We start from the raw sequence: 27,198 nt of genomic DNA, 5'->3' as shown, positions 1-27,198 counted from the left end.
GGCTTCTTTAGCACTATGGCCTACACCACATCCCAGTGCCTTAGCCCTCTCAATCCCTTCCCCAACCCTTCTCCCCAAGAAAAAACTCTGCAAGAGGGTGATTTTTTTGTTTCTAGAATTGAGTAGTCTTCTTACCACACCAAGTTTTCTTCTGAAATGTTTTTTGCCTTATTCAGGTACTCCACTTTGTACTAACCCCTCAAAAGGAAAGTTATTTTCCTTCCTTTCTTTTTTAGAGATAGAATCTGGCTCTGTTGCCCAGGCTGGAGTACAGTGATGTAATCACAGTTCATAGCAGCCTCCAACTCCTAGGCTCAAGTGACCCTCCCACTTCAGCCTCCTGAGTGCTGGGACTACAGCTGTGTACCACCGTGCTTGGTGTGTGTGTGTATATATATATAATTTTTTTTTTTTTTTGAGATGGAGTTTTGTTCTTGTTGCCCAGGCTGGAGTGCAATGGTGCAATCTCGGCTCACTGCAACCAAGTAGCTGGGAGGTTCAGGTGATTCTCCTGCCTCAGCCTCCCAAGCAGCTGGGATTACAGGCACCTGCCACCACACCCAGCTAATATTTTGTATTTTTAGTACAGATGGGGATTCGCCATGTTGGTCAGGCTGGCCTTGAACTCCTGAACTCAGGTGATTTGCCCACCTTGGCCTCCAAAGTGCTGGGATTACAGGCATGAGTCACCATGCCCAGTTCCCTGATATTTTTATTTTTTGTAGAAATTGGGTCTTGCTGTGTTGCCCAGGTTGTTCTCTTTTTTTTTTTTTTTTTTTTTTTTGAGACGGAGTCTCGCTCTGTCGCCCAGGCTGGAGCGCAGTGGCCGGATGTCGGCTCACTGCAAGCTCCGCCTCCCGGGTTCACGCCATTCTCCTGCCTCAGCCTCCCGAGTAGCTGGGACTACAGGCGCCTGCCACCTCGCCCGGCTAGTTTTTTGTATTTTTTTTTAGTAGAGACGGGGTTTCACCGGGTTAGCCAGGATGGTCTCGATCTCCTGACCTCGTGATCCGCCCGTCTCGGCCTCCCAAAGTGCTGGGATTACAGGCTTGAGCCACTGCGCCCGGCCGGTTGTTCTCAAACTCTTGGTGTCAATTGACTCCTTGGCCTCCCAAAGTGCTGGGATTATGGGCATGAACCACCATGCCTTGCCTGAACCAGTTCATTCCTTATAATCCCTAATCCTTCACGTCCTTACTCAGTCACTTATCCTATTATATACTTGTCCTATTATACACCCTCTTAGTACCAGACACCTTTTTTTTTGGCAATTTTTTCACACTGTAGTGGTACATTTACTTAAGAGATTGTTTGTGTCCACCACTGAGTTGTACTGTATATGTTTTGAGTTCAGAACTAGCAGCTCCGTATTTCCAGAACCTAGCATTGTGTCTGCCTGAATAAACGAACGAATACATAAATGTCCTCCTCACTTTTGGTAAGCTCCATGATGGGCACAGTGTATACAGAACGTCTTAGGCTCCCTCTGAAAATATTGATTGTTGCAAAAATGAATGATAGTGCGATCAAAAACTATATGGACCTATATAACTCACCCAAGTTCTTTAACTGACTTTTGGGCTTTGGGGATCAGCATATTAATAGTATATGACGCTTGCGGCTAAGAGCGTTTCTTTACTTTCCCAACTTCAAGAAACATTGTTTGGATCTGCTAATGGTCCCACAGGAAAAGAGCAGCCACAATAAGCAAAGTATTATTAGACTGAGAAGAGAGTCAGAAGCATCAACAGTCGCAGACTACCAATTTGCTGAGGGGAGCCGGAAATTAACAGCTTGTGTTAGTACCTAGGATAATTTTTTTCTGCTGAAACTTATGTTCTCAGTGGAGCACTTGCTTAAAAACTTCCTACCGAAAGAGATTTGCTGATGGTGGGGAGCTTGGAGGTGATGAGGAGGAGACGAGTCCCTCGTTTCTAAAATCCCATATAAAGAGTAACTGTTTTTTAGTTTTCACACAGAACACCATATTATTATTATCTTTGAGACGGAGTCTTGCTCTGTAGCTAGGCTGGAGTGCAGTGGTGCGATCTTGGCTCACTGCAACCTCTGCCTCCCGGGTTCAAGCGATTCTCCTGACTCTGCCTCCCGAGTAGCTGGGACTACAGGCGCGTACCACCACACCCCGCTAAGAGTTCACCATGTTGGCCAGGCTGGTCTCGAACTCCTGACCTCAGGTAATCCACCAACCTCGGCCTCCTAAGTGCTGGGATTACAGGCGTGAGCCACCGCGCCCGGCCAGAATACCATTTTAATGGATCTTACATGGAAGTCCAATCAGGGCTTGTAAATGTCTCAGATGCTTGCTTCTGCTCATAGCACCCATCAAAGAATTGCAAGTGACGTTTTCCTTTTATTTATTATTTCAAGAAGAGGAACGCAGAGTCCCTAATCAGGGACTTTCTAGATGAGGATGGACACAGAGGAAAAGGCGTGCTTCTCCCATTACCCACTTTTTAGCTGAAACAAGCTTTTGAAGCTCGTCCCGCTGTTGCTGAAGAGCGGCTCAACCACGGGAGAGGCTGGGAATTTCCCTAGGGGTGGGGTCCCGGTTGGTGGCCAGGGCAGCCGCTTTCTCTTTGGGACTGAGTGGAGCTGGGAAGGATCCGTGCAGGCGCGGGCGAAATCAGCAGACAAAACAGGGCGGGGGTGCACGAGGCCGCGGCGGCGGCCAGCCTGGGGCTCTCATCCCTCTGGGCGACCCCTCCGGCCGGAGCCAGGGGTCACGCGGCCCCGGAACAAAGCGCAGCGGGAGAAGCGGCCCTGATCCGGCGGGCAAGCGCTAGCTTCTCGCGGGCCAGAGTGCCACGGGCCAGGATCTGTTGAACGCGCGGTGCACGGGCGCAGCAACGGTAGCCGAGTAGCCCCCACACCTACTGCTGCCCTTGCAGACCCACACAGCTACACCCGCGGAGACCGCCGCCGGCCGCGCCAACGCCTGTGCGCCTGCGCGCCCGCGCGTCCGCGGAAGCCCCGCCCCCAGGCTCCCAACGCGCGGGGCCGCGCCTCCTCATGGCCGCCGCCGCAGTGTGTGGTATTTAGCGGGGACGCGCGGCGGGCTCGAGGACGCGCGAAACGGCGGCGGCGGCGGCGGCCAGGGGGGAGCCGGGGCGGCCGTTGCGGGGCGCGCTCTCGAGAGGCGGCGGCGGCCCAGAGTGTCCCGTCGGTCTCGGCGCCGGGAAGAGGCGGTGGCGCTGCCCGCGGTGGCGGGGGTTGGCGACGGAGCGCGTTGGTGCCAGGACCGGGGTCCGAGGCGCGCTCTCCGCCCACAGGTAAGTGGGGCCCGGCCTGAGGGAGGAGCCGGCGGCGAGGGGCTCTCCGGGAGGCGGGCGCCCAGGCCCGGTAATGGCGGAGGGCGGGAAGGGCGGCCCGGCCAGGGCGCGGGCAATAGTCGGCACGGCGGCGCCTTTGTCTCGGCCGGAGCCGGGCCGCCCGGTCGAGCGCCGCCCCCCGCCCCTCCCCTGCCCGCAGCCTCCGCGAGCCGGCTCGCCCCCGCCCCCGGAGCCCCGGGCCCGGCGGGGTGGCGGTGAGGGTCGGCCCCGCGCGGCCGGGCCGAGGGCGGGGGAAGGGCCTCGGCGGCGGCCCGGCCCCCGCGCGCCCGGGAGGCGGGCCCGGCCGGGGGTGGCGCCCGGCGCGCCCCGCGCCCTCGTGCCGGCCTTTGTTGTGGAGGGTCCCGGGGTGTGCGGCCAACATGGCGGAGGTCAGCTGAGTGCGGGCAGCTGCCGGGGCCCTGCCCTCCCTCCCCACGGCGCCCGGAGGCCCGGGCCGCACCGCGCCGCTCGGCCGGCCTCGGTCTCGTTTCTCTGCCCCCGACACCCGGCTGGAGCCGTCCCGGACGGGGCTGCGCTCTTCCTGCCGCTTCGGCCGGAGGCTTCATTGTGCAGTGGGAAGAATGCAGCCTCCTCCCTTGTTTATGTCGTTAGAGAAGAGAGCGCGTGAACGGCGTGCCGGGGAAGCTCTGGCTTATTATAAACCTGGCATTTCCTAGGCTTCATTTGCCGGGTAGTTTGGGGTCCTTTCTTAACTCTCCCAATTTTATAACTTAAGAAAGTGAATAAGCTGGGCCTCACCGATGCGTAGGTATTTTTTCGCCGTCGGCCCTTTCCTGGAAAGATACATAATTTGTTCGCTCGGACATTCAGAAAAGTCCAGCTTGGGTGTTCGGAAAATCAGATTTGTGTAGCTCCTTTGCCAAAGTCATAGAGGCCATGAACAAACAGAGAGACCGTGGATACTGGATATAGGACAGTGCTCTGACTGCCCCTTCCTAGCAGTTGAGCATTTAGCTTTGCTTATAGCGGGTGTCAAGGGTAAATTGTTAACTCTTTAGCACTTGGATGTTGAGAGCACGGGCTGTGAAGTCCGACTGTCTGCTTTGGGTCAAATCCTGTTCCACTGGTTTGTGACCTTGGGCAGATACATAACATCTCTGTGCTTTGCTTTCTTTATCTGCAAAATGGGTTTGTAAAGACAGTGTCTACCTCAACCCTGTTGAGAATTGATGAGATGACAATAGGTGGACTGAAAGCAGTGGCAGGCCCATGCTAAGTTCTCAACAAATGTTTACTGTTAAGACTGTTGTTAAAGAGCTAAGCTTACGAGGTTATCTTGGCATGATGTGTTGGTATGATGAAAGTGCATAGGCCAGAATTTGTGAAATCAGGTCACAGATCTTTAGTGCTGGGTTTTTTCTTTCAATGCATTTTGTTGTTAAAAAGGACAATATTTGTATGATAAATTAACAGACTTGCTGAGATGGTGGCATTTTGGAAATTGCTATGGCCAGGGATTTGAATGGCTATATCTTTGTGATTAAAAAAAATCAAATTGATTAAAATGAGGCCTCCTTTTAGCTAGTTTAGATTTATTGATCAGTTCACTTTCAAGGACTTGAGTTAACCAACTTGGAAAAATGGGACAGTGAATACTTGGATGTATCTATGGTGGTATGTATGGTGTTACCATCACTTTTAGAAGTTACTGAAGAGCAGAATGTAGTGTGGTGGCAAATATAATGGTCTGGTAATTTTATCTGGGAAATGTTGGCTCAAATTATTGTGGAGAGGATTTTAGTTAGCTGTTAGGACTTCAGACTGGTAGATCGTGAGACTCAAAGTGGATTACACAAATTGGTTGTGTAGTGTTTCATTCTGAAAATTTAAATGAAGATACAGAGTTCTGTAATCTTGGATGGGTAGTTGCAATTATATCCAGAATTTGTTCCCCAAAGTTTACTATGCCAAACAGTTTTTTTTGTTATTGGCATCTTTCCAACATAATTTAGTAACATTTAATATTTTAAAATGAAATACGTATAATAGATATGAAACGGATGACTTTTCAGGGTAAGTATTCCACAGAGTACAAATTCAGAAACAATTTTACTGTACTTTACATCTGTTAAATATTAATCTGTTTCCTCTAAGCTTTGGGAAGTTCTTAAAAAATTGCTGTAGAGAAATATTCTTTCTTAATATCTGTAATTAAAAAGCATAATTAGGTTAAATTGGAGTTATAAATAAATTATCTAGCTATGTCAGTAATGACATAGCATAACAAGTAGGATTTTCAGTGGGTATCGTGTTTTGAAAACAGATCTTACATAACTGGGGTAACAAAGTTTAGTAATTTGCAAAGTTTTAGGAGACTGCTGAAATTGTATTTTTAAGCAGTTGATTTACACAGTTTTTAAAGATTGGAGGTTCTTTGTTTAAAGAGATTTATTACAGAATTTTGTGGAAGTCCCATATTCACCTTGTAAAATGTTAAAATCTGGATATTTTTGGTACAGCCCTCTCTTTCAACAAAATCTCTATGAAATCCGCAGAGTCTTCCATCACCCCCAAAAAAATGGAGATGAAATTTTCCTTTTTACAATAAGTATCCTTAATAGTATTCTTCAAAATAGCAGTATTTCTAATGCACTTTAAATGATTTAGTTCCCATAGCTATAGTTACTAGAACATCTGCTGCATAAAGGCAAGAATTGTGTTTTTAATATATATCCTCAGTACCTAGTGCTCAGTACATATTTGTTTACTCACCTACTACTGTCCATAGTCTAACGACACTCAGGTCTTTTATTTTAATTTTTTTTGAGATAAGAGTCTCACTTTGTTGCCCAGGCTGGAGTGCAGTGGTGATGTCATAGCTTATTGCGGCCTCCAACTCTTGGGCTCAAAGGATCCTCCCACCTTAGCCTCACAAGTGGCTGGGACTAGGGGCATGTGCCACCACACTGGGCTAATTTTTTAAAAAATTATTTGTAGAGACCAGGTCAGGTCTCGCCATCTTGCCCATGCTGCTCACAAACTCCTGGGCTCAAGTAATCCGCCCACCTCGGCCTCCCAAAGTGCTGGAATTACAGGTGTGAACTGCTGTGCCTGGCCTCCAGTCTTTTTGCCTACTGAGATGTAGACCCATATATCCCCTTATGCAGATTTTTAAAATTGACTTTATTTTTTAGAGCAGCATTAAGTTAATAGCAAATTGAGGGGAAGAGACAAGAGATTTCGCATGTAGCACCTGTCCCCACGCATGTAACCGCCTCCATTATCAACAAAGTGGTACATTTGTTACAATTGAGGAACCTACATTGACACACCATTATTACCCAAAGATTATAGTGACGTACATTTTATGGGTTTAGACAAGTATATAATGACATACATGAATGCTTTCACCACCCTAGAAATCCTCTGTGCTCCACCTATTTATCCCCACACCCCCAACCACTTATCTTTTTACTTTTACTGTCTCCATAGGTTTGCCTTTTCCAGACTGTCATACGTGTAGCTGGGCTGTTACAATATGTAGCCTTTTCACAGTGGTTTCTTTCACTTAGTAATATGCATTTAGGTTTCCTCCACGTCTTTATGGCTTGGTAACTCATTTCTTTAGGGCTGCATAATATTCTGTTTTCTAGATGTACCACAGTTGGTTTATCCATTCACCTACTGAAGGATGTCTTGGTTGGCTTCCAAGTTTTGGCAATTCTGAATAAAGCTGTTATAAACGTCCATTTGCAGGTTTTTGTGTGGCCATGAGTTTTTAACTCCTTTGGGTAAATGCCAAGGAATGTGATTGCTGGATCGGATAGTAAGAGTATGTTTAGTTGTTTTGTTGTTGTTTTTTTGAGACGGAGTCTCAGTCTGTCCCCCAGGCTGGAGTACAGTGGCACAGTCTCAGCTCACTACAACTTCTGCCTCCTGGGTTGAAGTGATTCTCATGCCTCAGCCTCCCAAGTAGCTGGGATTACAGGCACATGCCATCATGCCCAGCTAATTTTTGGATTTTTAGTAGAGACAGGGTTTCAACATGTCAGCGAGGCTGGCCTCGATCTCCTGACCTCAAGTGATCTGTCTTAGCCTTCCAAAGTGAAGAGTATCTTTAGTTTTGTAAGAAATTGACAAACTGTCTTCCAGATTGGCTGTACCATTTTGCATTCCTACAAGCTATGAATGAGAGTTCCTGTTGCTTTGTATCCTTGGCCGGATTTGGAGGTACCACTGTTCTGGATTTCAGCAGTTCTTTTCTCATAGGTGTGTAGTGGTATTTTCTTTTTCTTTTCTTTTTTTTTTTTTTTTTTTGGGACAGAGTCTCACTCTGTCGCCCAGGCTGGAGTGCAATGGTGTGATCTCGGCTCATTGCAACCTCCACATCCCAGGTTCAAGTGATTCTCCTGCCTTAGCCTCCTGAGTAGCTGGGATTACAGGTGTACGCCATGCCTGGCTAACCTTTTTTTTTTTTTTTTTTAAGCAGAGAAGGGGTTTTGCCATGCTGGCCAGGTCAGTCTCGCACTCCTGACCTCAAGTGATTCACGATTCGCCCACCTCGGCCTCCCAAAGTGGGGAATGACAGGCATGAGCCACCGCGCCTGGCCTCTGGTGGTATCTTACTGTTTTAAATTTGCATTTCTGTGATGACATGTGATGTGGAGCATCATTTCATATGCTTGTTATCTGTATATCTGTTTTTTGGTGGGGAGTTAGTTAAGGTCTTTTTGACTGTCTTTTTTTAAGTTGGGTTGTTTTTTCATTGGTGAGTTTTTGTTTGTTTTTTGTTGTTTTATTTTTTTTGGAGACAGAGTCTTACTCTTCTTGCCCAGACTGGAGTGCAGTGGTGCCATCTCAGCTAACTACAACCTCCACCTCCCAGGCTCAAGCAGTTGTTCTCATGCTCAGCCTCCTGAGTAGCTCCTGAGTAGCTGAGATTAGAGGAATGAGCCACCATGCCCAGCTAATTTTTATATTTTTAGTAGACAGGGTTTTGCCATGTTGGCCAGCCTGGCGAACTCCTGGCCTCAAGTGATCTGCCTGCCTCAGCCTCCCAAAGTGCTGGGAATACAGGCCTGAGCCACTGCGCTCAGACACGTTTGCATATTTTGGATAACAGTTCTTTTTCAGATACAGATATCTTTTGCAGATATTTTTTCTGTTGTCTATCTCAAAGCTGGCATTGCCTCTCTTCTTCACATTTGCATTCATTCCTTCTACCTTTAAGAGATCTCCTTTTGGTCTCTAGCCTTACAGTCAGTTTTCCTACTATAGTTTAAGTGAGCTTTCTAATAGGTGAACCTGACTTAAAAGGCTTTAGTGTAAAGTCCTCTAAGTTCTTGATATGGTTCGTAAGTACATAGCCTCTCCTGAGCTGGCCTCTCTTGTTACTCCCTTGCCATTTTGGACTTTACTTGCAAGCCCCTCTGATCCTATTAAGCTCTATTATTTCAGCCTGGACATCACTAGCTGAGAAGCTCTTTGTGAACTCTGCACATTGAATTGGGTGTCATCTCTGTGTTCCCATAGCACTCTGCTCGGCCCCACTGTAACATATCCTCCTGAATTATAATTTTTCTTTAGTTGTATGCCTCCCCAAATAGACTGTAATCTCTATGAGGACTTGATCATCCTTGTGTCTCAAGAGTTTAGGACTCTCTTTCTGGAACATAGGTGGTGGTGCTCAGTAAACAGTTATTGAGTGACTGACTTTACACTGTCCTTACACTCTTCCAGCCTTTTAGTTTTGTTTTTACCAAGGCATACTGTTTCTTATAAACTTTGCCAGCCCTATTACCTGTGTTTCCTCTTTGCCCTACCTATGCCAACTGGGTTCTTCTGTTCCTTGAACACTGCTTTAGCATCTATGTGCCTTTGTTCATAATTGTATTTAGCCTCTGAAATGTCTATTTGTGCTACTTTGGGTAGATTACCGAACCTCTCTAACCCGTAGTTCTATTAGTACATGAACATTTATTAAGTATATTGCTGTTCCTTGCCCCCGGCCCCTAGCCCCCAGCCCCCATGTCGTAATGCTAGAGTGTCAGTATGATTAAGTGGCTAAGAGGACAAGCCCTTAAGAGTCAGACCTGGATGTGTCTCTTGGCTCTGTCACTTATTGGTTGTGTTTGTGACTTTAAGTTCCGTGAGAGCAGGGACACTGCCTACTTTGCATCCAAAAGCACATTGCCTAACACAGCAAGTGTTTATTGTAAAAAAAAAAAAAAATTGAGTAAGTTACTTCTCTAAATATTACCACTTACCTTCTAGTGAAGAAAGAAAGAAACAGAATTACAAATTGTGAAGTGTACTATAAAGGAGTCAAAGTGTTGAAGTGACCAGTGGGGTGGAAGGGAGACCTGGTGTCCAAGGATAAGGAGCTAGCCCTTTGAAGCAGGAAGGAGTACATCTTACATGGAAGGTGCAGCCAGATAAAAGCCCCATGAAGTAGAGATGAATTTGGACTGCTCTAGGACCTGAGGAGTGTTGCTGGAGCAAATGGGTAGTAGAGAGAGACAGGTTGAAGAACTGTGCAGAGGGAAAGAGAGGAGAGAGGCTGTAAAGTGTTAGCTTATGTTAGCATCTGGCTGTTCAAGGAGATTCTAGGAGAATACCTAGAGCAATATTAGGACTTTTATTTTCTAAATGTAAACTATTTTGTTGACATTTAGCCTAAATACATATGGAAAAGTGCTCAAATCATGTGTACAGTTTGACAAATTTTCACAAAGGGAACGCTATTGTAACCACCTCCCAGATCGAAGAAACAAGGAGCCGCCACCTTCACAGGAAACCACCTCTTGACTTTTTACACCATAGATTGACTTTGCCTAATTTTGTGCCCTATATGAATGGAGCAGTACGTACAGTTTGTATTCTTTCATTTCTGTTGTTGTTGTTTTTATTTTTTTGAGACAAAGTTTCACTCTTGTTGCCCAGGCCAGAATGCAGTGGCACAATCTTGGCTCACCACAACCTCCACCTCCCAGGTTCAAGTGATTCTCCTGCCTCATCCTCCCGAGCAGCTAGGATTATAGGCATGCACCACCACACCCAGCTAATTTTTTGTGGTTTTAGTAGAGATGGGGTTTCTCCATGTTGGTCAGGCTGGTCTCGAACTCCTGACCTCAGGTGATCCGCCTGCCTTGGCCTCCCAAAGTGCTAGGATTACAGGCATGAGCCACTGCGCCTGGCCTGTACTCTTTCATTTCTGTTTGGCTTCTTTCACTCAACGTTTTGTTTTTTGTGTGATTAAGGAGTATTACTTGCTTGTCCATGACAAAGTTAGCAGCTGAATAGCCTTGTGTCCCAGTACTTCTTATTTTATTATTGTTTTTATTTTTATTAGAGACAAGGTCTCACTATATTGCCCAGGCTAGTCTCAAACTCAAAGGCTTTAGCAGTCCTCTTGCCTCGGCCTCCCAAAATGTTGGGATTACAGGCGTGAGCCACCATGCCTGGCCTTTCTTTTGTTTTTTAAGTCGTATTCTTTTTGCTGACAATCTCAAATACTTTCTGACCAGTATTTCTAGAATGATTTTTTTTTCCTTAAATCTTCAGGAGGCTCAGCATGGTGGCTCACGCCTGTAATCCCAGCACTTTGGGAGGCCAAAGCTGGCAGATCACTTGAGGTCAGGAGTTAAAGACTAGTCTGGGCAACATGGTGAAGCCCTGTCCTTGTCTCTACTAAAAATACAAACATTAGCTGGGCGTGGTGGCATTCCCCTGTAATTCCAGCTACTCAGAGGCTGAGGCAGGAGAATCACTTGAGCCCAGGAGGCTTAGGTTGCAGTGAACTGAGATGATGCCACTGCACTCCAGCCTGGGCAACAGAGCAACACTCCATCTCAAAAAAACAAACAAACAAAAAAAACCTTTCAGAACTTTAGGTTTAATGTTATAGACAAGGTATGACCAGAATAATGCTGGCAGAAACCTTTCATTAGGTTTGTGGTTGCCCAGTCATGTTTGAACTTACTTGTTTTTTTTTGCTTATTCATTTTTGTTTTGAACAGGGAGTCTGGGCACATATGGAATGAACTAGAAAGAGAAAAACCTTTGGAGAACTAAATTATATTTATAAAACAGATCTTGCAGTGAGAAATATTTTCTTAAGGAATTCAGTGCCAGTCTTGAATTTTGTAGAAAATATTTCACTATACTTGGTATAGTTATTAGTGTCACATCGACCACCTTGGTCTAGTGATGGTTGGTACAGTAAATGTAAGTGTATACTAGCGTCTCGCGAAGACTCTACCTTGGAAAGACTGCTTCAATAATTTGTTTAACAAAATGAAATAATCCTCTCCTTGTTAAAATCTTCTTGCTGGTTTCCTTCCTTTGTATTTCGCATTGAATTTTGCTCTTTTGAATTTGACCAGTGCTCAGGCTTGTTGGGTAAGGTAGCTTTACTTTTAAAAATTTATCGAGGGCCCTGATTTAGCTTTTTTAGAACAACTTCGGATAACTTGTCTATATAGATGTTAGTTAATTTTTGCAGACTGTATTCTTTTGAGTTTGTGAGGAAAGGGGGGCTATCATAAATTTTGTTAACTTTTAAAATGTTAAATTTAAGATATTTTTAGCCAGGTGTAGTGCCGGGCGCTTGTAATCCCAGCTACTCAGGAGGCTGAGACGGGAGAATTGCTTGAACCTGGGAGGTGGAGGTTTCAGTGCACTGAGATTGCACCACTGCACTCCAGCCTGGGCAACAGAGCGAGACTCTGTCTCAAGAAAAAAAAAAAAATTAAGATTTTTTTAATAGTATAAAATAAAACGTCTACAAAATACGTAGCTTTTTGTGAATAGGCTGGTTTTAAGTTTCCTGTAAGTATCCATCTGTTTGAGGAATTTTAAGAAAAAAAGTGAAAGCAAGGAGAAAATCGGCTCTTGAATTCTGTATTTTATATTTTGTAGAAGTACTAGTAATTCATTAACAGAAAATGTGGAAACATAAAATGTGCACTAAAAGTTTTAAGTGTAGTATTTTTTATTGCCAATAATTTTATGAAACATTTGAGAAATACAGAAATCCCCCCTCACCCCCAAATGATTATTTATAATCTGATTACTAAAAAGTAACCATTGTAGACATTTTAGTGTAGTCTGTGTGTGCTTCACATTTTTTTTGTTCTACTCAGCCAAAGATATTTTAGTTTCTTTGATCTGACCTAAATTCTTGTAGTATTTCTCATGATTATCACCTGTAAGAATTATAATGTTTGAACTGTGTACTGTAATTTCAAACGATGAAATTTGTGCTTACAGTCTCTGTTTCTTACAGTTCTTGATGCTTCGTGTGACTCTAGTTCAGTGGTCCCATCTCTCTGGTGTCTAATTCCAGACTTGCTCTCCCTTTGATCCTGCATCTTAAACCATTAAACTACATTCTGCAGTTTGGATGTCCTTCCAGTTTCTTTTCTGTTTCATTACATGCTACATACCTGCATACATACATGAAAATAGATACATCAATGTGCATATCTATTATACTTACCTTTTTTTTCTTTAAACCTAAATGAAATTGTAATTTGTATATTCTGTGGCTTTTTTTCTGCCCCCCCATTTGTTTGTTTATTTTTTTTGAGACAGTCTCGCTCTGTCGCCCAGGCTGGATTGCAGTGGCCTGATCTCAGCTCATGGCACCCTCCACCTCCTCCTGCGTTCAAGCAATTCTCCTGCCTCAGCCTCTCTAGTATCTGGGATTACAGGTGCCTGCCACCATGCCTGGATAATTTTTGTGTTTTTAGTAGAAATGGAATTTCACCATGTTGGCCAGACTGGTCTCCCAACTCCTGACCTCAAGTGATCTGCCTGCCTCAGCCTCCCAAAGTTGTTGGGATTACAGGCGTGAGCCACTGCGCCCGGCCTTTCCCCCCAGTTTAAACAGTTGATTCTTACATGTTAGTAGGTCTGATATATATGAGTCCATTTTATTTAAAAAAGGCAGCACAGTATTCTGTTTTGTGGACTGTAATTTAACTGCTTTCTTAGGATAGGGCTATTTTCAGTTTACTGTTACAAACAGGCATCCATACATACCCACTCCTTTGCCAACATGTGTGGATTAGAGGATAGACTTCTTATTTAGGGTCTCACTGTGTCACCCTAGCTGGAGTTCAGTGGCGCCATCTTGGCTCACTGCAACCTCCATGCCCTGGTTCAAGTGATTCTCCTGCCTCAGTCATCACTTTGACCTCTTTTAGCTTATTGTTTTTGCATTTATCTGTCTTTAAATAACATGCCTCTATTGTTTTTAGATTTCAGTTTTTGGCTTTCTTTGTTGATTTCCTTTTGTGACTTTAACTCTTCTTGCCCCCATCACATATGCATACCTTTCTCATTCCTACATTCCTAATTTAGTTAGTAACACTGCAGTTTTTTATTTGCATTATCCTGTCAAAGTTATTCACAGTTTGAGCCATGTAATAAACTGATACTTCTTTCTCTGCATTCTTTAGTTTGTATTTTTTATTGGTAATACCTTTTTTTTTCCTTCCTATTTTGGCTTTGTTTTCTTTTGTGCTTACTGTTAATGCTACCTCACATTCCTTGCCGCTTGTCTAAATGTTCCATCAGGTTGTTTGGATGCCTTCAGTTGCCCTCTTCTAGCATAAAGGTGTCATTATCTTCAGTAGTTTCTTTACCTTTCTCCTAGATGCAGTCTTCTGTTTATTGTAACCCTGTTCTCTTTCTTGGTTGCTTCCCTTGTATTTGAAGAGCTTATCTTCCAGGAGCTTCCTAAGAACGTATCCAGGGTAGGTAGTATTTTGAAACCTTGCATCATCATTCTGCCCTCAACACTTTCAGGATAATTGGGTATAGAATTCTAGGATATAATTTTCTTTGAGAATTGTAAAAGCATTGTTCTGTTGCTTTCTGACACTGGATGTTGCTGACCAAAAGTCCAAAGTTCTTGTTTTCTGATTTATTTATTCACCCAAAAAATATTTATTAGAGCCTGTACTATGTGCCAGGCACTGTATTAAGTTTTTGGGATACATAATTGAGCCAGACAAAAGTCCTACCTTCCAGTTGAGGACAGGGGGCGCCTATAACAACAAATAAAAAATAGTAAGTTAATTATGTAGTCTGTTAGAAGATGATACATTCTTTGCGGGGGGAAAAGAATAGGAGGCGTGAGATGGGCAAAGATTTAGGAGTACACAGAGGGGCAGTGGACAGGGTGCTGCTTGCTATTTTAAATAGAGGGTCTGAGAGAGTGTCATTGAATGTAACAAGTAAAGATTTGAAAGTTAGGGAGTTAGCCACGTGGATATTCAGGAGAAAAGTATTTTAAGGCACAGACCCAAAGGAACAACCTAGCATTGCCATTGAACAAGGAAGTCAGTGCAATGAGTAAAGGGGAACAAAGTAGGAGATGAAGTCAGAGAGTAATGGGAACACAGCACCATATTGTATCCGTATACATATTGGCCCCTTATGGGCTATTTTTAGGATTTCAGCTTTTACTCTAACATGGGTGGCCAGTGGAGGGTATAGAGCAGAGATTTATGTCATCTGATATAAAATGGAGCTGGATTAATTAATTGCTGTTCTTAGAACATATTAGGTGGTGAGGGTGAGAGGCATAGCTGGAAACTGAGACTGGTTGGGAGGATATTGCAGTAATCCAGATGAGAGATACTGGTGGCTTGGACTAGATGGTAGTGGTAGAGGTAGGGAGGAATGGTTGGATTCTGAATATATTTTGAAGGGAGGTACAATAAGATTTCCTGACTGTTTTAGATGTATGTTGTGAAAGAGAAGAATCAAGGCTGACTTGAAGGCTTTTGACCTGAGTAACTGGAAGGATGGAGTCTCTGTCAGTTGAAATAAGGAAGACTCTGAGTGGAGAGACTTTGGGAGGTGATAAGGAGTTTCTCTTTGGCCATCCCCCTGAAGGGGCAGTTGGATGTACAAATCTGGGGTTTCAGGCAAATCTGGAGGGTTGTGTTTATTTTTAAAATCTGGGCTGGAGATAAAAATTTTGAAATCCTTAGCATGTTGATGGAATTTAAAACTAGGAGACTGAATGAGATCATTAAAGTACCAGTGCACATAAAAGAACATCTTAGGGTGTAAGGGTGGGAGACAAGGATGGAAACAGGGAGAGACTGGTTTGGAAGAGATTGCAGTAATCTATAGGCAGCTACAATTTCAATAACTTGGGGAGAAGAGCAGGAATAAAAGGAAGCTGAGGAGTGACTGGTGAGATAGGAAAACCAAGAGTATGTGAAGTCGGCAAACAGAGTATTAGCAGGAGTCCAGTGATCCGTCAACTCTGTCAGGTGTTGCTGACAGTTCAAAACTTGCAATTTAAATACAAACAAAACCACAGAACCATTGAAATTCAAATTACTGATTCAGTAAAATATTGGATACTGTTGGCTGAATTTTAGTCTTGAAACTGCACTTATGGGGTTGACTTACGGTTACAAAATTGACTGTTACCAGGCAGGTTCTTTTTGAGTTAAGCATACCTTAATTGCCCTGTATCATGTGGTCGTATGAAATCTTAATTTTTTCACTGACATATAAGTGCTTTAGTGGAAACCATGGTGGCATTTTGCGTCACACAAATGAATTATTTATGTGTTAGATCTACCTCAGTTTTTCTCTTTAGCTTGTGTAATTAGAGTACTATAGGACCAACTTAGAGCCCGTGTGGCCATAAATATGAATAGAGGCATTTAATTACATGGCTAGCAGGTGTATTCAGATGATTCAGAATGTGCTGATATGTTTTTTAGACTATTAAAAATACAAAAGTAAAATATTAAATTTTTAGAGAAATGTGAACTCCTTGTGAAACTCCTTAGTTTGAGGGAAATTAGTATAGGTTGTTAATTCTTGTGTTACATCCTTAGTTGAAGTAACTAAAATGGTTTGGCTAGAGTTTCAGGTGGTACTGCTGTTGTCAACACAGATTGTAACTATTTCAACTGAATATAATTGAATTTTAATAAGGCTCCATGATTTTTTAAAAGATGGCATTTCTTTCCTGTAAATTCTGTTACTTCTATTTTACTGGTAAAGAGTCATCAGTCAAAATGTATTGGACTTGCTAATGTGACTTTTTGCCCTGTTTCTTTAATTTCTTTAGTCTTCCTAGCAATATGCTCTTTTATGCTTAGTGTAGTATCACAAACTCTATAGATTACTGCTAATTTTGATCTGCTGTAAAAATTTTTTTCTGTGTGTGTGTGTGTACATGCTTACCTGCCAGATTTGTCAGATGGAATGTGAAGTTGAATGTGTTGTATGGTAGAGTGTAGAACTAGGTACCATGAATTTTATAAGTAAGGTTTTAAAAAGCACAGCTTAAATGCCAAGATGGAGTATAAGAGCAAGTGTGCACTGGAATGTTTGAGAATTTTGTATCCTGAGAGAATATAAAACATAAGGTAGTAAATGGTTGTATTCAGATAACTAAGTAAGTAGTATTTGAATGCTTTTATCTAGACACTGAGACTTGGTTATATTGCAGATTAGTTCGTAATCAAGACTGACATAGTTTCAATAATTTTAATTTCAGGTGTGTTGCTAAGAAGTTTTAAGGTTATTTAAATTTTTTTTAGTAATGTGTGGTATGAAATAAAAAGTTGAAAAAGCCTGTTTGACCCTCTGCCTGGTTCTATTGCTCTTTGCTCTTTCGTCTCCATGGTACTCACTTTGCTTTGATTTCATATCTAATAATTTAATGGCAGACTTAGAATATGTGATTCTGTCACTTTGATGGAAAGTAAAGGTTTAATTTAAAGACTAGGAAGTTTATTTTCTTGACAACTTTTTGTAAATATGGAAAAGATGTTTTGAATGCTAAATTAAATATTTCATACCAGGGTGAGTAAGGAGAACATACATACTGTCTTTTAGGGTTATTCAAAAGAAGATGAGATTCGAGACAGCAAAACATCTGGCTGTGCTCGTATTTATTTCAAGGCACTGTATTGCCCAGGCTGGAGTGCAGTAGCTGTTCACAGACACAATCATGGGCTCACATGATCCTCCCTCTTCAGCCTCTTGAGTAGCTGAGACTACAGGCATGTGCCAGCTTGCTCTTACTCGTTTTTTGTTTTTTGTTTTTTGTTTTTTTGAGATGGAGTTTCACTCATGTTGCCCAGACTGGAGTGCAATGGTGCAATCTTGCTCACTGCAACCTCCCCCTCCCGGGTTTAAGCGATTCTTGTGCCTCAGCCTCCTGAGTAGCTGGGATTACAGGCACCTGCCACCACACCTGGCTGATTTTGGTATTTTTAGTAGAGGCAAGTTTTCACCACGTTGGCCAGGCCGATCTCAAACTCCTGACCTCAAGTGATCCCGCCAGCCTTGACCTTCCAAAGTTGTTGGGATTACAGGTGGGAGCCACCACACCTGGCCTTGAAATCTATTAAGTAAGGTGGGGATAAATGTCTAACTTTGGTCTTTGGAAAGGTTAAATGAGAACATATGTAAACCACTGAGGAGTATACCTGGCACTTAGTAGGTGCTTAATACATGTTTGGGGCAATTCTTCATTAATGAGAATAAAGGGAAGCCTCCACTTTGCCTCTGTGTTTAGACAACCAACAATCAAGGTCCAAGGAAAGATGTGAAAATTAAGCATGAAAACTTATATAGAGGGAGTTAAGAAGTTACAAGAGTAATGTAATCAAAATTTATGTGGCTCTTCCTACTTAAGGGAAAGGGAAGGGAGTGGCCATTCTTGCCATCAGTCTCTGTTCACTTGCTGGAGGTTGAGGATACCTGTATATTTTGGAAAATGCTTTAGCATATCAGAAAGTTATCTGCAAAGGGTTGAGAATGAAAATGGCATTAGGCTTTTCACCTACATCACTGAATAGCAGAAGACAGTGGGCATAGTTTACTTAGTTCTTAGGGAAGAGGGGTTGTGACCAGGATTCAAAGCTGCAGAATTTATGCAAGAGCTTCAGACTTAGACTAAGATGGAGAGTTAATCACTTTCGTAATCCTTTCAGAAACTTTCTTTGAAGTATTGTGATTACACCACAAAATTAAGGATTCAAGGGTAGTTAGGTTTGATTAATTGCTTTGACAAAGTTAGGAGTTTAGTACAATCTTTATTGTGCCTGGTGGGAAAGGGAAAGTTTTCCTATTGGCATGCTGAAGGGCTTGCATTGTTTTGGGGGGGGGGGGGATGTTACACTTTATTTTATTCTTTCCCAGACAGAGTCTCACTCTGTTGCACAGACATAGCTCATTGCAGCCTTTACGTCCCAGACTCAGATGAGCCTCCCACCTCAGCCTCCCAAGTAGCTGGCTCTACAGCGGATGCCACCACACCCAGCTAATTTTTTTGTATTTTTTTTTGTAGAGATGAGGTCTCAGTATATTGCCTAGGCTGGTCTCAAATTCCTGGGCTCAAGTGATCCTCCCAAAGTGCTGGGATTACAGGTATGAGCCACCAAACCCCATGTATATGCTAATGTTTAGCTTGGTTGGAAGCCTCAAAATAAAATGATTTAGCAAGGGGTTGTATTTTGCTTTAACGCATTTAAGTCGGGATTTGCCTTTCCTTTGTCTTCTGTTGACAGCAGTTTTCCTGGGTTTCCCTCATCTCCAGTAATCAATCTGTCTAGACCTATTAGTAACTTCTTCTGTAGCTGCAAAGTTTTCAGAATTATCTTCAGGAAAAATGGAGGTTTTAGGAAAAACATACAGTTTTTAAATCATTTTATTGCTTTGCTACAGTTCTGGAAACTATAGATTGTTTATTGTCCTCATTATCTTATAACAGTGCTTGAGTTTTTAACTTTTGGCATTTTTAACTCGTTGAATTTTTAAGAGACTTGCCTTAATATTGTCATTGTGTGAGAAGCAAATAAATCTTAAAATAGAAGCAGTGTTTAATTAACGTAAATTTAACGTAAAACATTTTCTACATAATACCTGCCACAATGTCAGATGAGTTTGGAAAGCACCCTTTTAACCAAAAGGCATTCTGGGAACAAGAAAAACCTTAGTGTTTTGAATGGAGGAGTTTTATTTAATTAAGATTTCTAATGGAAAGAGCAAATTTGTAATCTGATACCTGTACTTTATATTTTATTGTTTCTAAGAATAATTTTTTTGTTACTAGAGGTGGGGTAGTGATAATCGCATCCTATCCTTATTTATTTATTTTTTTTGAGACGGAGTCTTGCTCTGTCGCCCAGGCTGGAGTACAGTGGCACGATCTTGGCTCACTGCAGCCTCCACTTCCCAGGTTCAAGTGATTCTTCCGCCTCAGCCTCCCTTAGCTGGGATTACAGGTACACGCCACCATGCCCAGCTAATTTTTGTATTTACTTTGTAGAGACAAAGTATCACCATGTTGGCCAGGATGGTCTTGAACTGCTGACCTCAGGTGATCCACCCACCTCAGCCTCCCAAAGTGCTGGGATTACAGGCATGAGCCACCATGCCCGGCTCTTTTTTGTTGTTTTATACTAAATTAAGAATAAACATGTTTTATTTTTTGCTCATTTTGACTGTTTTCATAGTTGTTAATCAGACTTTATAAAGCAGTTTATTGTCCCCTTTGGAGAAAAGATAGCTAAAAATCACCGGTATCCTCATACATAATTAAGTAGAGGGGCCTGTCTATAGATGAGTGGTTTTCAGAGTGTGCTGTAAGGCTCTGTACAGATCTTTTGGAGTCTGGTAAACAGTGAAATATCTTTTGCTTGAGAAATAATCAGTCATCTTTTTGTTGTATACATTTTGGTTCTCTCATAGTTCTGTGGAAGTTTCTCTAAAATATATGAAATTTTCTTCTCTAGGGAAATTTAAGACCTGTTGAATGAATAAATATTAGAAAATAAAAATACAGACCGGGCACAGTGGCTCAGCACTTCGGGAGGCCAAGCAGGCAGATTGCTTCAGTCCAGGAGTTCGAGACCAACCTGGGCAACATGGGGACTCCCTGTCTCTACAAAAAATACAAAGAAAATTAGCGAGAGTGGTGGTGCCAGCCTGTGGTCTTAGCTACTGGGGAGATTGAGGTGGGAGGATTGCTGGAGCCCAGAAGACCCAGGCTGCAGTGAGTGTAGATTGTGCCACTGCACTCAGACCTGGGCAACAGTGAGACCCTGTCTCAAGAAAAAAGAAAAAAAAATAGTTCTGGCACGACTGTGTCTATTTTCAATTATATTTCTTTTCCTAATGTTTTGTGTAGCCTGTATTGTAAAATGAGGTTGAGGTGATTGGACACACTGTTAATAGAGTGAGGAAGTGGGTAGAGTTAAAATTTCTTGCTGAAAGTGGGTAATCTGCAGTTCCTTGCATTGGGTTCACTCCTCCCTGCCAGCTCTTGCTGCATTTGGAGGCTGCCCTAAGCATGATGTAATGACAGGTTAAACCTCTGCACGCACTAGCTGATGCAATGCAAATCTGAGGCCCAGGACTTTATTGGGGCAAGGGTGATGCTTGTTTAAAAACAAAACAAGCTACTCTGTGTTTAATGAGGCCATTTAAGATGGCTTTCCCAGAGTGGGAAGAGTATAATCTCTTAGGAGGTTTAAGTAGGAGTTTAATGTGGCAGAAGTGTGCTTACAACTTTTCCTGCGAAGTCTTTTCACAGCGGGGAAGGAGAGTTTAAAATATAGTGCCCATAGGAGTAGAAATGAAGTGAGCTAGAATTGAGTAAATATGGTAGTTGATGCCCGGTAAATAGCTGTTGAATGAATTAGGGAGAATGTTTTCACTCTAAAAATTTAGAGTTTGCACGATGAACCAACAGGGAATGTAGCGCCGGTGTGGGCACGCATTTCCCAGATACGCTGTAGCTCTTAGATCGAAACCGTGAGAAACTGCCGATATTCGACTGTTGTGACCTACCGAAAACAGCATGGTTCTACCTAATTTTAAACTGGTGGAAATGCTGAGGAAGGCTCGATGTCGCTGGGGTGGGATGGGGTCAACAGCGGGGTGGCGGGGCCCCGCCCTGGGCTGCGGGGCGGGGCTTGCGGGCACAGCCCCACCCCTGCGCGAGCAAGACGGGCACCGCCCTGCGCGCTGCGCGCCCTGAGCTGGCCCTGGCGCCCCGGGTTGGAGTGGGCGTTCCCAACGCAGGCCCAGCCCCGGCCGAGGCTCCAAGTGGCTCTCCAGCAGGCAGGCTTCTGCAGTAGCCCTTGAGCTGGCTCAGGGAGCGCACTTCCTTCGCAGCGAGCGCATCGCCCCCTGCATCCCCGGCCTCCACCGCAGCTGGGCAGTAGCCTACGGAGTGAATCTGGAGAAGACAAACTTGGGAGACAGACGAAAGCTTAGGGCACACTGGAGGACAGCGCAGCTGTGGCTCCCATTTTTGGAGATGCAGCCGAATTTGAGCTCACAGGGAGGTGTGGTTGCCTCCTGGGGATGGGAAGGCTTCCTTTCTCCACCTCTGTAACTCGTGCTTCTGAGAAGTAAATGGATATTTGGATCCTGACCTCAGACGCGAATTTGGGTCTTCTGTGCTTAGGAGCAGAAAGTGCCCAGGAGGGGCCTGTTCCTTTACTTCTTGGGGGAAACGCAATGCGCGGCCTGACTTCTCATGACGGGAAAGGCTACTCCACCTTCTCTGTACTCCTGGAGGGGAGTCTTGTTCACATGTTTACCAGCGGCCAGGACAAGGAAGAGAAAAGGTATTGACATTAAGAGGATAGGTTGCTGAGGCTATGAAGCTTGAACGCTATTAGTCAGTGGAACCTGTCTGGCTTAGGGAATGGCTGCAGCAGAATCCAGCCGTTTCCGAGGTTCTCAGTCATGTTTCATTTGGGTTGCTGTGCTTTTTTATGTTTAAATCAAACTTCAGGTTACGTCATGACTTCTGCAGGGCTGTCCTTAGTTCCTACTGCAGGGCGGCTGTGTGGTTGGGATTCCTTTTCTGTTTCAAGATGGAGCTGGGTTCCACCCTTGGAGCTTTGAGAGACTTTAGCAGTTGCTGTCCTGTAATACCTCCATTCACAAGAAATACCGTTCACATTTCAGTTCTTTTTCACACTTTGAATAGGAGTTAAAATGTGTTTTCTATAGTGTTTGGAAAATGGTAAAGATGTATTGTGAGCCTGAACTGTTGATGATAAATGTATAACTATTGCTAGGTCAAGAAATTGTGAACAACAGTGTTTTTCTTGGTCTGTAGCTACATTGTGTTAAATATAAACTGAGTTTACTGCCCTTGGATGTGATTCCTTGGTTTGGTTTAGTAATCTGAAAGGCATTGGTTGACTAGACTGTTTTGTGCCCAAGGAACCACTTTGTAATTGTTATGCTGCTTACTGAAGTAAACTGGGACCATGCAGTAGGCATACAGCATACAGCCAGGGTGTTTTGGCAATACTGAGCCCACTGTTTTACAAGTGACATAAAATGGATGTCATATGTACAAAGAATCTACTCAGAGGGAAACTGGATTACAGGAGAGCTCCTTTATAGTCCTTTGTCAGGGGACAGAACACCTGGGTCACACTGGGCTTCAGATGAGAGTTGATTCATGTTCTGAGTCCGTATGATGAGACACATTATGATGGAATTCTGTCACTTTTGTTGCCTCTTGAACTTTAAAATATCCTTTTAGTGATGTGGAATTAATCTTTATTTTTCCTTCACCCTAAGCCCTCATTTAAGCTATCAGTTGGTAACCACTTGGGTAATCTAGAAACCAAGTTGGATTTACTTGGTCACATTGGTAACCAACATTGTTTCTTAAAAGTTCCCTGCAACAGAATAATGGCTATAATTGAGTTAAAACATTAATTTTGAAGCTTTAATTTTGTAATATGGCTTAGTGGCCAGGCGCAGTGGCTAATGCCTGTAATCCCAGCACTTTGGGACGCCGAAGCCGGGGAATCACGAGGTCAGGAGTTTGAGACCATCCATGGTGAAACCCCGTCTCTACTAAAAATACAAAAATTAGTCGGGCATGGTGGTGGGCGCTTGTAATCCCAGCTGCTTTTGAGGCTGAGGCAGGAGAATTGCTTGAACCTGGGAGGCAGAGGTTGCAGTGAGCAGGCGCCATTGTACTCCAGCCTGGGCAACAAGAGCAAAACTCATCTCAAAAAAAAAAAAAAGAATATGGCTTAGTAGAGGTACTAGGAGTGCACTCTTAGGACATCGACTGATCTTTTTTTCACCCCCAAGACAAATAGTGGCCTGCAATATCCCAGCCCAGGTAGCTTCCTGGGAAAAGTTGGTTGTTTTATGTTTGACTCAGCTTGAGTAGTTACATTGTTGATTATTTCTTCCAGATGACATTTACCTGTTAAATAATGTTGATTACTCTGCTGATGAATGTTTCAGCAACCCTGGAGAACCCTAGGCTGCAAGGGGTTCTTCACTTGTTGACTTCATCCCCCACCCCCAGTATGGTATATTATCTCTGCCGTGCTATCATCTTTATTCTTTCCTTTTTCACTGTCTCTTCCTGACTCTCCTCCTTTGTTCATTATGTCTGATACATATTGTGGATTGAAAGTAGAACAGAAAGATGTACTTTCTCTACCAGACTAAAAAGTTTTGAGATGGCCCTCCATTTCTCCCATGTCTCCCTTCACCTTTGTTGTGTGTTTATTTTTATATTTCTGCTACCTTCACTAGCGAGTACATCCCCTCACTCTTGAGGTGGGCACTAATCAGTAAGAAATAAGATTAATACCTGGCTGATGATAATTTGGGGAAAGACTTAATTAGGTAAAGATGGATAATGGGATGGCAGCAGACCTTTCCCCTTGTGACCCCTCCCCTCATTCCCAAAGTACACCTCTAGAGTAGATAATGGCTTACCATTAGGAAGAATTAATGGAAGGTTCTCTGATTCTTTGGCATTGGAACTACACTCATCCTGCGGTATCCTCGGAAGATTAGTTCTAGGACCCCCTTCCCCATACCAAAACCTGAGGATGCTCAAGTCCCTGATAGAAAATGGTGTCGTATATGTATGTGCATATTCTCCTGTATAATTTAAATTATCTCTGGATTACTTAATACAATGTAAGTAATACGTAAATAGTTGTTATAGACTGTATTTTAAAAATTTTGTATTATTTGTAAATTTTTCTGAATATTTTCAATCCATGGGTGTGGCGAAGTCCTCAGATGCAGACCGTGTGGATACAGAGTGCCGATTTTATCCAGGACTTCACCTGTAACTCCCTGTACCTATCAATAGCTGACTCCAAATTAGAAAGAAATAGAGTAAGGGAGTCTCAGGGAGAGAGTCCTAGCAAAAGAGATTCGATTAAACTTCAGTTCCTTGTATAGTTTCTCTAGTTGTTTATGGTCCATCTTCTGTTTTAGCATTTATTATTCCATGTAGTCTATCCGAAGACGATTAAGGGAGTTCCAAATGTTTTACGGAATATTTTGAAAAGAGAGCTTATCCAATGTACAGATCCTAATAAAGTGCACATTCAGTGTAATTTTATTTTTTAGTATGTTACTTTTTAAATTCTATTTATTTTTCTTTCTCTTTTGCTCAGTAAATTTTGCATGAAACTTTAAAAGTACTTCTGGCATGTAAACATTATTTATAAAATAAGTCATGGTTATAATTATTTTTCTCCTGCCTCCTTATGTATTTATTTCAGAAATGAGCCGTCAGACTGCTACAGCATTACCTACCGGTACCTCGAAGTGTCCACCATCCCAGAGGGTGCCTGCTCTGACTGGCACAACTGCATCCAACAATGACTTGGCGAGTCTTTTTGAGTGTCCGGTCTGCTTTGACTATGTGTTACCACCCATTCTTCAATGTCAGAGTGGCCATCTTGTTTGTAGCAACTGTCGCCCAAAGCTCACATGTTGTCCAACTTGCCGGGGCCCTTTGGGATCCATTCGCAACTTGGCTATGGAGAAAGTGGCTAATTCAGTACTTTTCCCCTGTAAATATGCCTCTTCTGGATGTGAAATAACTCTGCCACACACAGAAAAAGCAGACCACGAAGAGCTCTGTGAGTTTAGGCCTTATTCCTGTCCGTGCCCTGGTGCTTCCTGTAAATGGCAAGGCTCTCTGGATGCTGTAATGCCCCATCTGATGCATCAGCATAAGTCCATTACAACCCTACAGGGAGAGGATATAGTTTTCCTTGCTACAGACATTAATCTTCCTGGTGCTGTTGACTGGGTGATGATGCAGTCCTGTTTTGGCTTTCACTTCATGTTAGTCTTGGAGAAACAGGAAAAATACGATGGTCACCAGCAGTTCTTTGCAATCGTACAGCTGATAGGAACACGCAAGCAAGCTGAAAATTTTGCTTACCGACTTGAGCTAAATGGTCACAGGCGACGATTGACTTGGGAAGCGACTCCTCGATCTATTCATGAAGGAATTGCAACAGCCATTATGAATAGCGACTGCCTAGTCTTTGACACCAGCATTGCACAGCTTTTTGCAGAAAATGGCAATTTAGGCATCAATGTAACTATTTCCATGTGTTGAAATGGCAATCAAACATTTTCTGGCCAGTGTTTAAAACTTCAGTTTCACAGAAAATAAGGCACCCATCTGCCTGCCAACCTAAAATTCTTTTGGTAGGTGGAAGCTAGACACATGAAGGTAAATGAAAGGAAAGGCTGTTAAATACAGGAAACAGTTGCATGTAGTAACACTAATATATTTAAAAATAAGTCAACAGTAAACCACTGAAAAAATATATGTATATACACCCAAGATGGGCATCTTTTGTATTAAGAAAGGAAGCATTGTAAAATAATTCTGAGTTTTGTGTTTGTTGTAGATTGATTGTATTGTTGAAAAATAGTTTTTTTTTGTTTTGTTTTTTTGCGTGGGAGTGTGTGCGTGCGTGGGTGTGTGCGTGTTTGGGTTTTTTCCCTTTAACTGACAAGCCATCTTGAGTGGTCATGGGCCACTGCTTTTCCCCTTTGTGAGTCAATACATAGTGCTGCTGTGTGCTTTTTTGTGTGTGTATTTGCTAATTTTTATTAATTTTAGTTTTTCATTAAATAAATTTGACTTTCTTTTCTGTAATTCAGGTTTTTCTTCACTTTTTTTTGTACCATTTTAAAGTTAGTGTCTTTTGATATGCATACTTGTTTATGGTAAAAGTTTATAACATGTGTTCAATATTTTCTTTTCCCCCATTAATCAGTTCATTAGAAATATTTTAAAATCAGCTACTTTGTGAAGCTATGAGTTCCAGAAAGTAAAGGTGACATCGGAAAAATGATCAAAAGCTATTTAAAGCATCTGTAAGATGGTCTCTCTCTTTCTCTCTTCTATGGATGAGTCACACCTTTGAGCTTAATCTTTGAAAGGTTAGAGAATAAATTGATTTTTATAAGTACTGCAAATCAGGCTTTTGTTTCCTTTTTCAAATATCTTGGATAAATCACATGTTTAAAATTTGTTCTTGTATTTATTGGTTTTGCAAAAGAAGGCATCGTCATGCACAGTATTTGTAATTAAAAGCAAATCATTTGTTTAAAAAGGCAGTTTGCAAAAAAATGTTTTTGGTCTTTTATAATTCTCATTAAAAGAATTTCTGGCAAATTAAAAAAATCTTACTGTGTCTGCTTTAGCTCTAAGTTTGATAAAATCCAAAGTTATTTTCCTGTTTCATTCCATACTTTAATTATATAGCAGAAAGCTGTGTGTTGTCATTTTTAAGTGTGGTAGAGTTATACTCTAAATCACAGCAAATAACTGGGTATATGGCTTCTGGATTACAGTCTTTCCCATGCCCTGCCCCCTTGCCCACATTTTGATTCTTACAACTGTCAGGAGAATGACTAAAATGCTGACCACTTTTCACCTCTTTAAAAAAGCACAATGAAATAATAAATTTACTATTTCATAGCCTAGTGGTTAAGAGCCTTGGTTTTGCAGCCAGACTTCAGGCACCTAAGTGCCAGTCTCATTTCTACCCCACTAACCAGCTGTGTGACCTTGGGCCCCAGTTTCCTA

The 27,198-nt window shown here is 42.7% G+C and overlaps 1 protein-coding gene across 3 annotated transcripts; it reads left to right on the top strand.

The window, feature by feature from the left end:
• The first annotated feature begins 3,186 nt into the window (after positions 1-3,186).
• On the top strand, positions 3,187-26,793 carry SIAH1 (siah E3 ubiquitin protein ligase 1). Of its 3 annotated transcripts, none has more exons than XM_007992487.3 (2): positions 3,187-3,290; positions 24,863-26,793. In XM_007992487.3, the coding sequence occupies exon 2, from the start codon at positions 24,865-24,867 to the stop codon at positions 25,711-25,713; it is 849 nt and encodes a 282-aa protein (XP_007990678.1). In that variant the 5' UTR covers positions 3,187-3,290; positions 24,863-24,864; the 3' UTR covers positions 25,714-26,793. The 3 variants fall into 3 exon arrangements, with proteins under 3 accessions (XP_007990678.1, XP_007990695.1, XP_007990659.1); XM_007992504.3 differs by lacking the exon at positions 3,187-3,290 and adding an exon at positions 18,519-18,710 and having other exon boundaries at positions 24,863-26,680; XM_007992468.3 differs by lacking the exon at positions 3,187-3,290 and adding an exon at positions 21,418-21,919.
• The last annotated feature ends 405 nt before the right edge of the window (positions 26,794-27,198 follow it).

Source organism: Chlorocebus sabaeus, chromosome 5, assembly GCF_047675955.1.
Source record: "Chlorocebus sabaeus isolate Y175 chromosome 5, mChlSab1.0.hap1, whole genome shotgun sequence".
NCBI classification, from domain to species: Eukaryota; Metazoa; Chordata; class Mammalia; order Primates; family Cercopithecidae; genus Chlorocebus; species Chlorocebus sabaeus.
The sequence above is the reverse complement of the archived record's forward strand: the minus strand, read 5'-3'. Positions and strand labels throughout refer to the sequence as shown.

Coding starts and splice junctions, on each gene's coding strand:
- SIAH1 (XM_007992468.3), top strand. CDS start 21,829: ATGACGGGAAAGGCTACTCCACCTTCTCTGTACTCCTGGAGGGGAGTC. Junction 21,920..24,862: donor CAGGACAAGGAAGAGAAAAG/GTATTGACATTA, acceptor TATTTATTTCAG/AAATGAGCCGTCAGACTGCT.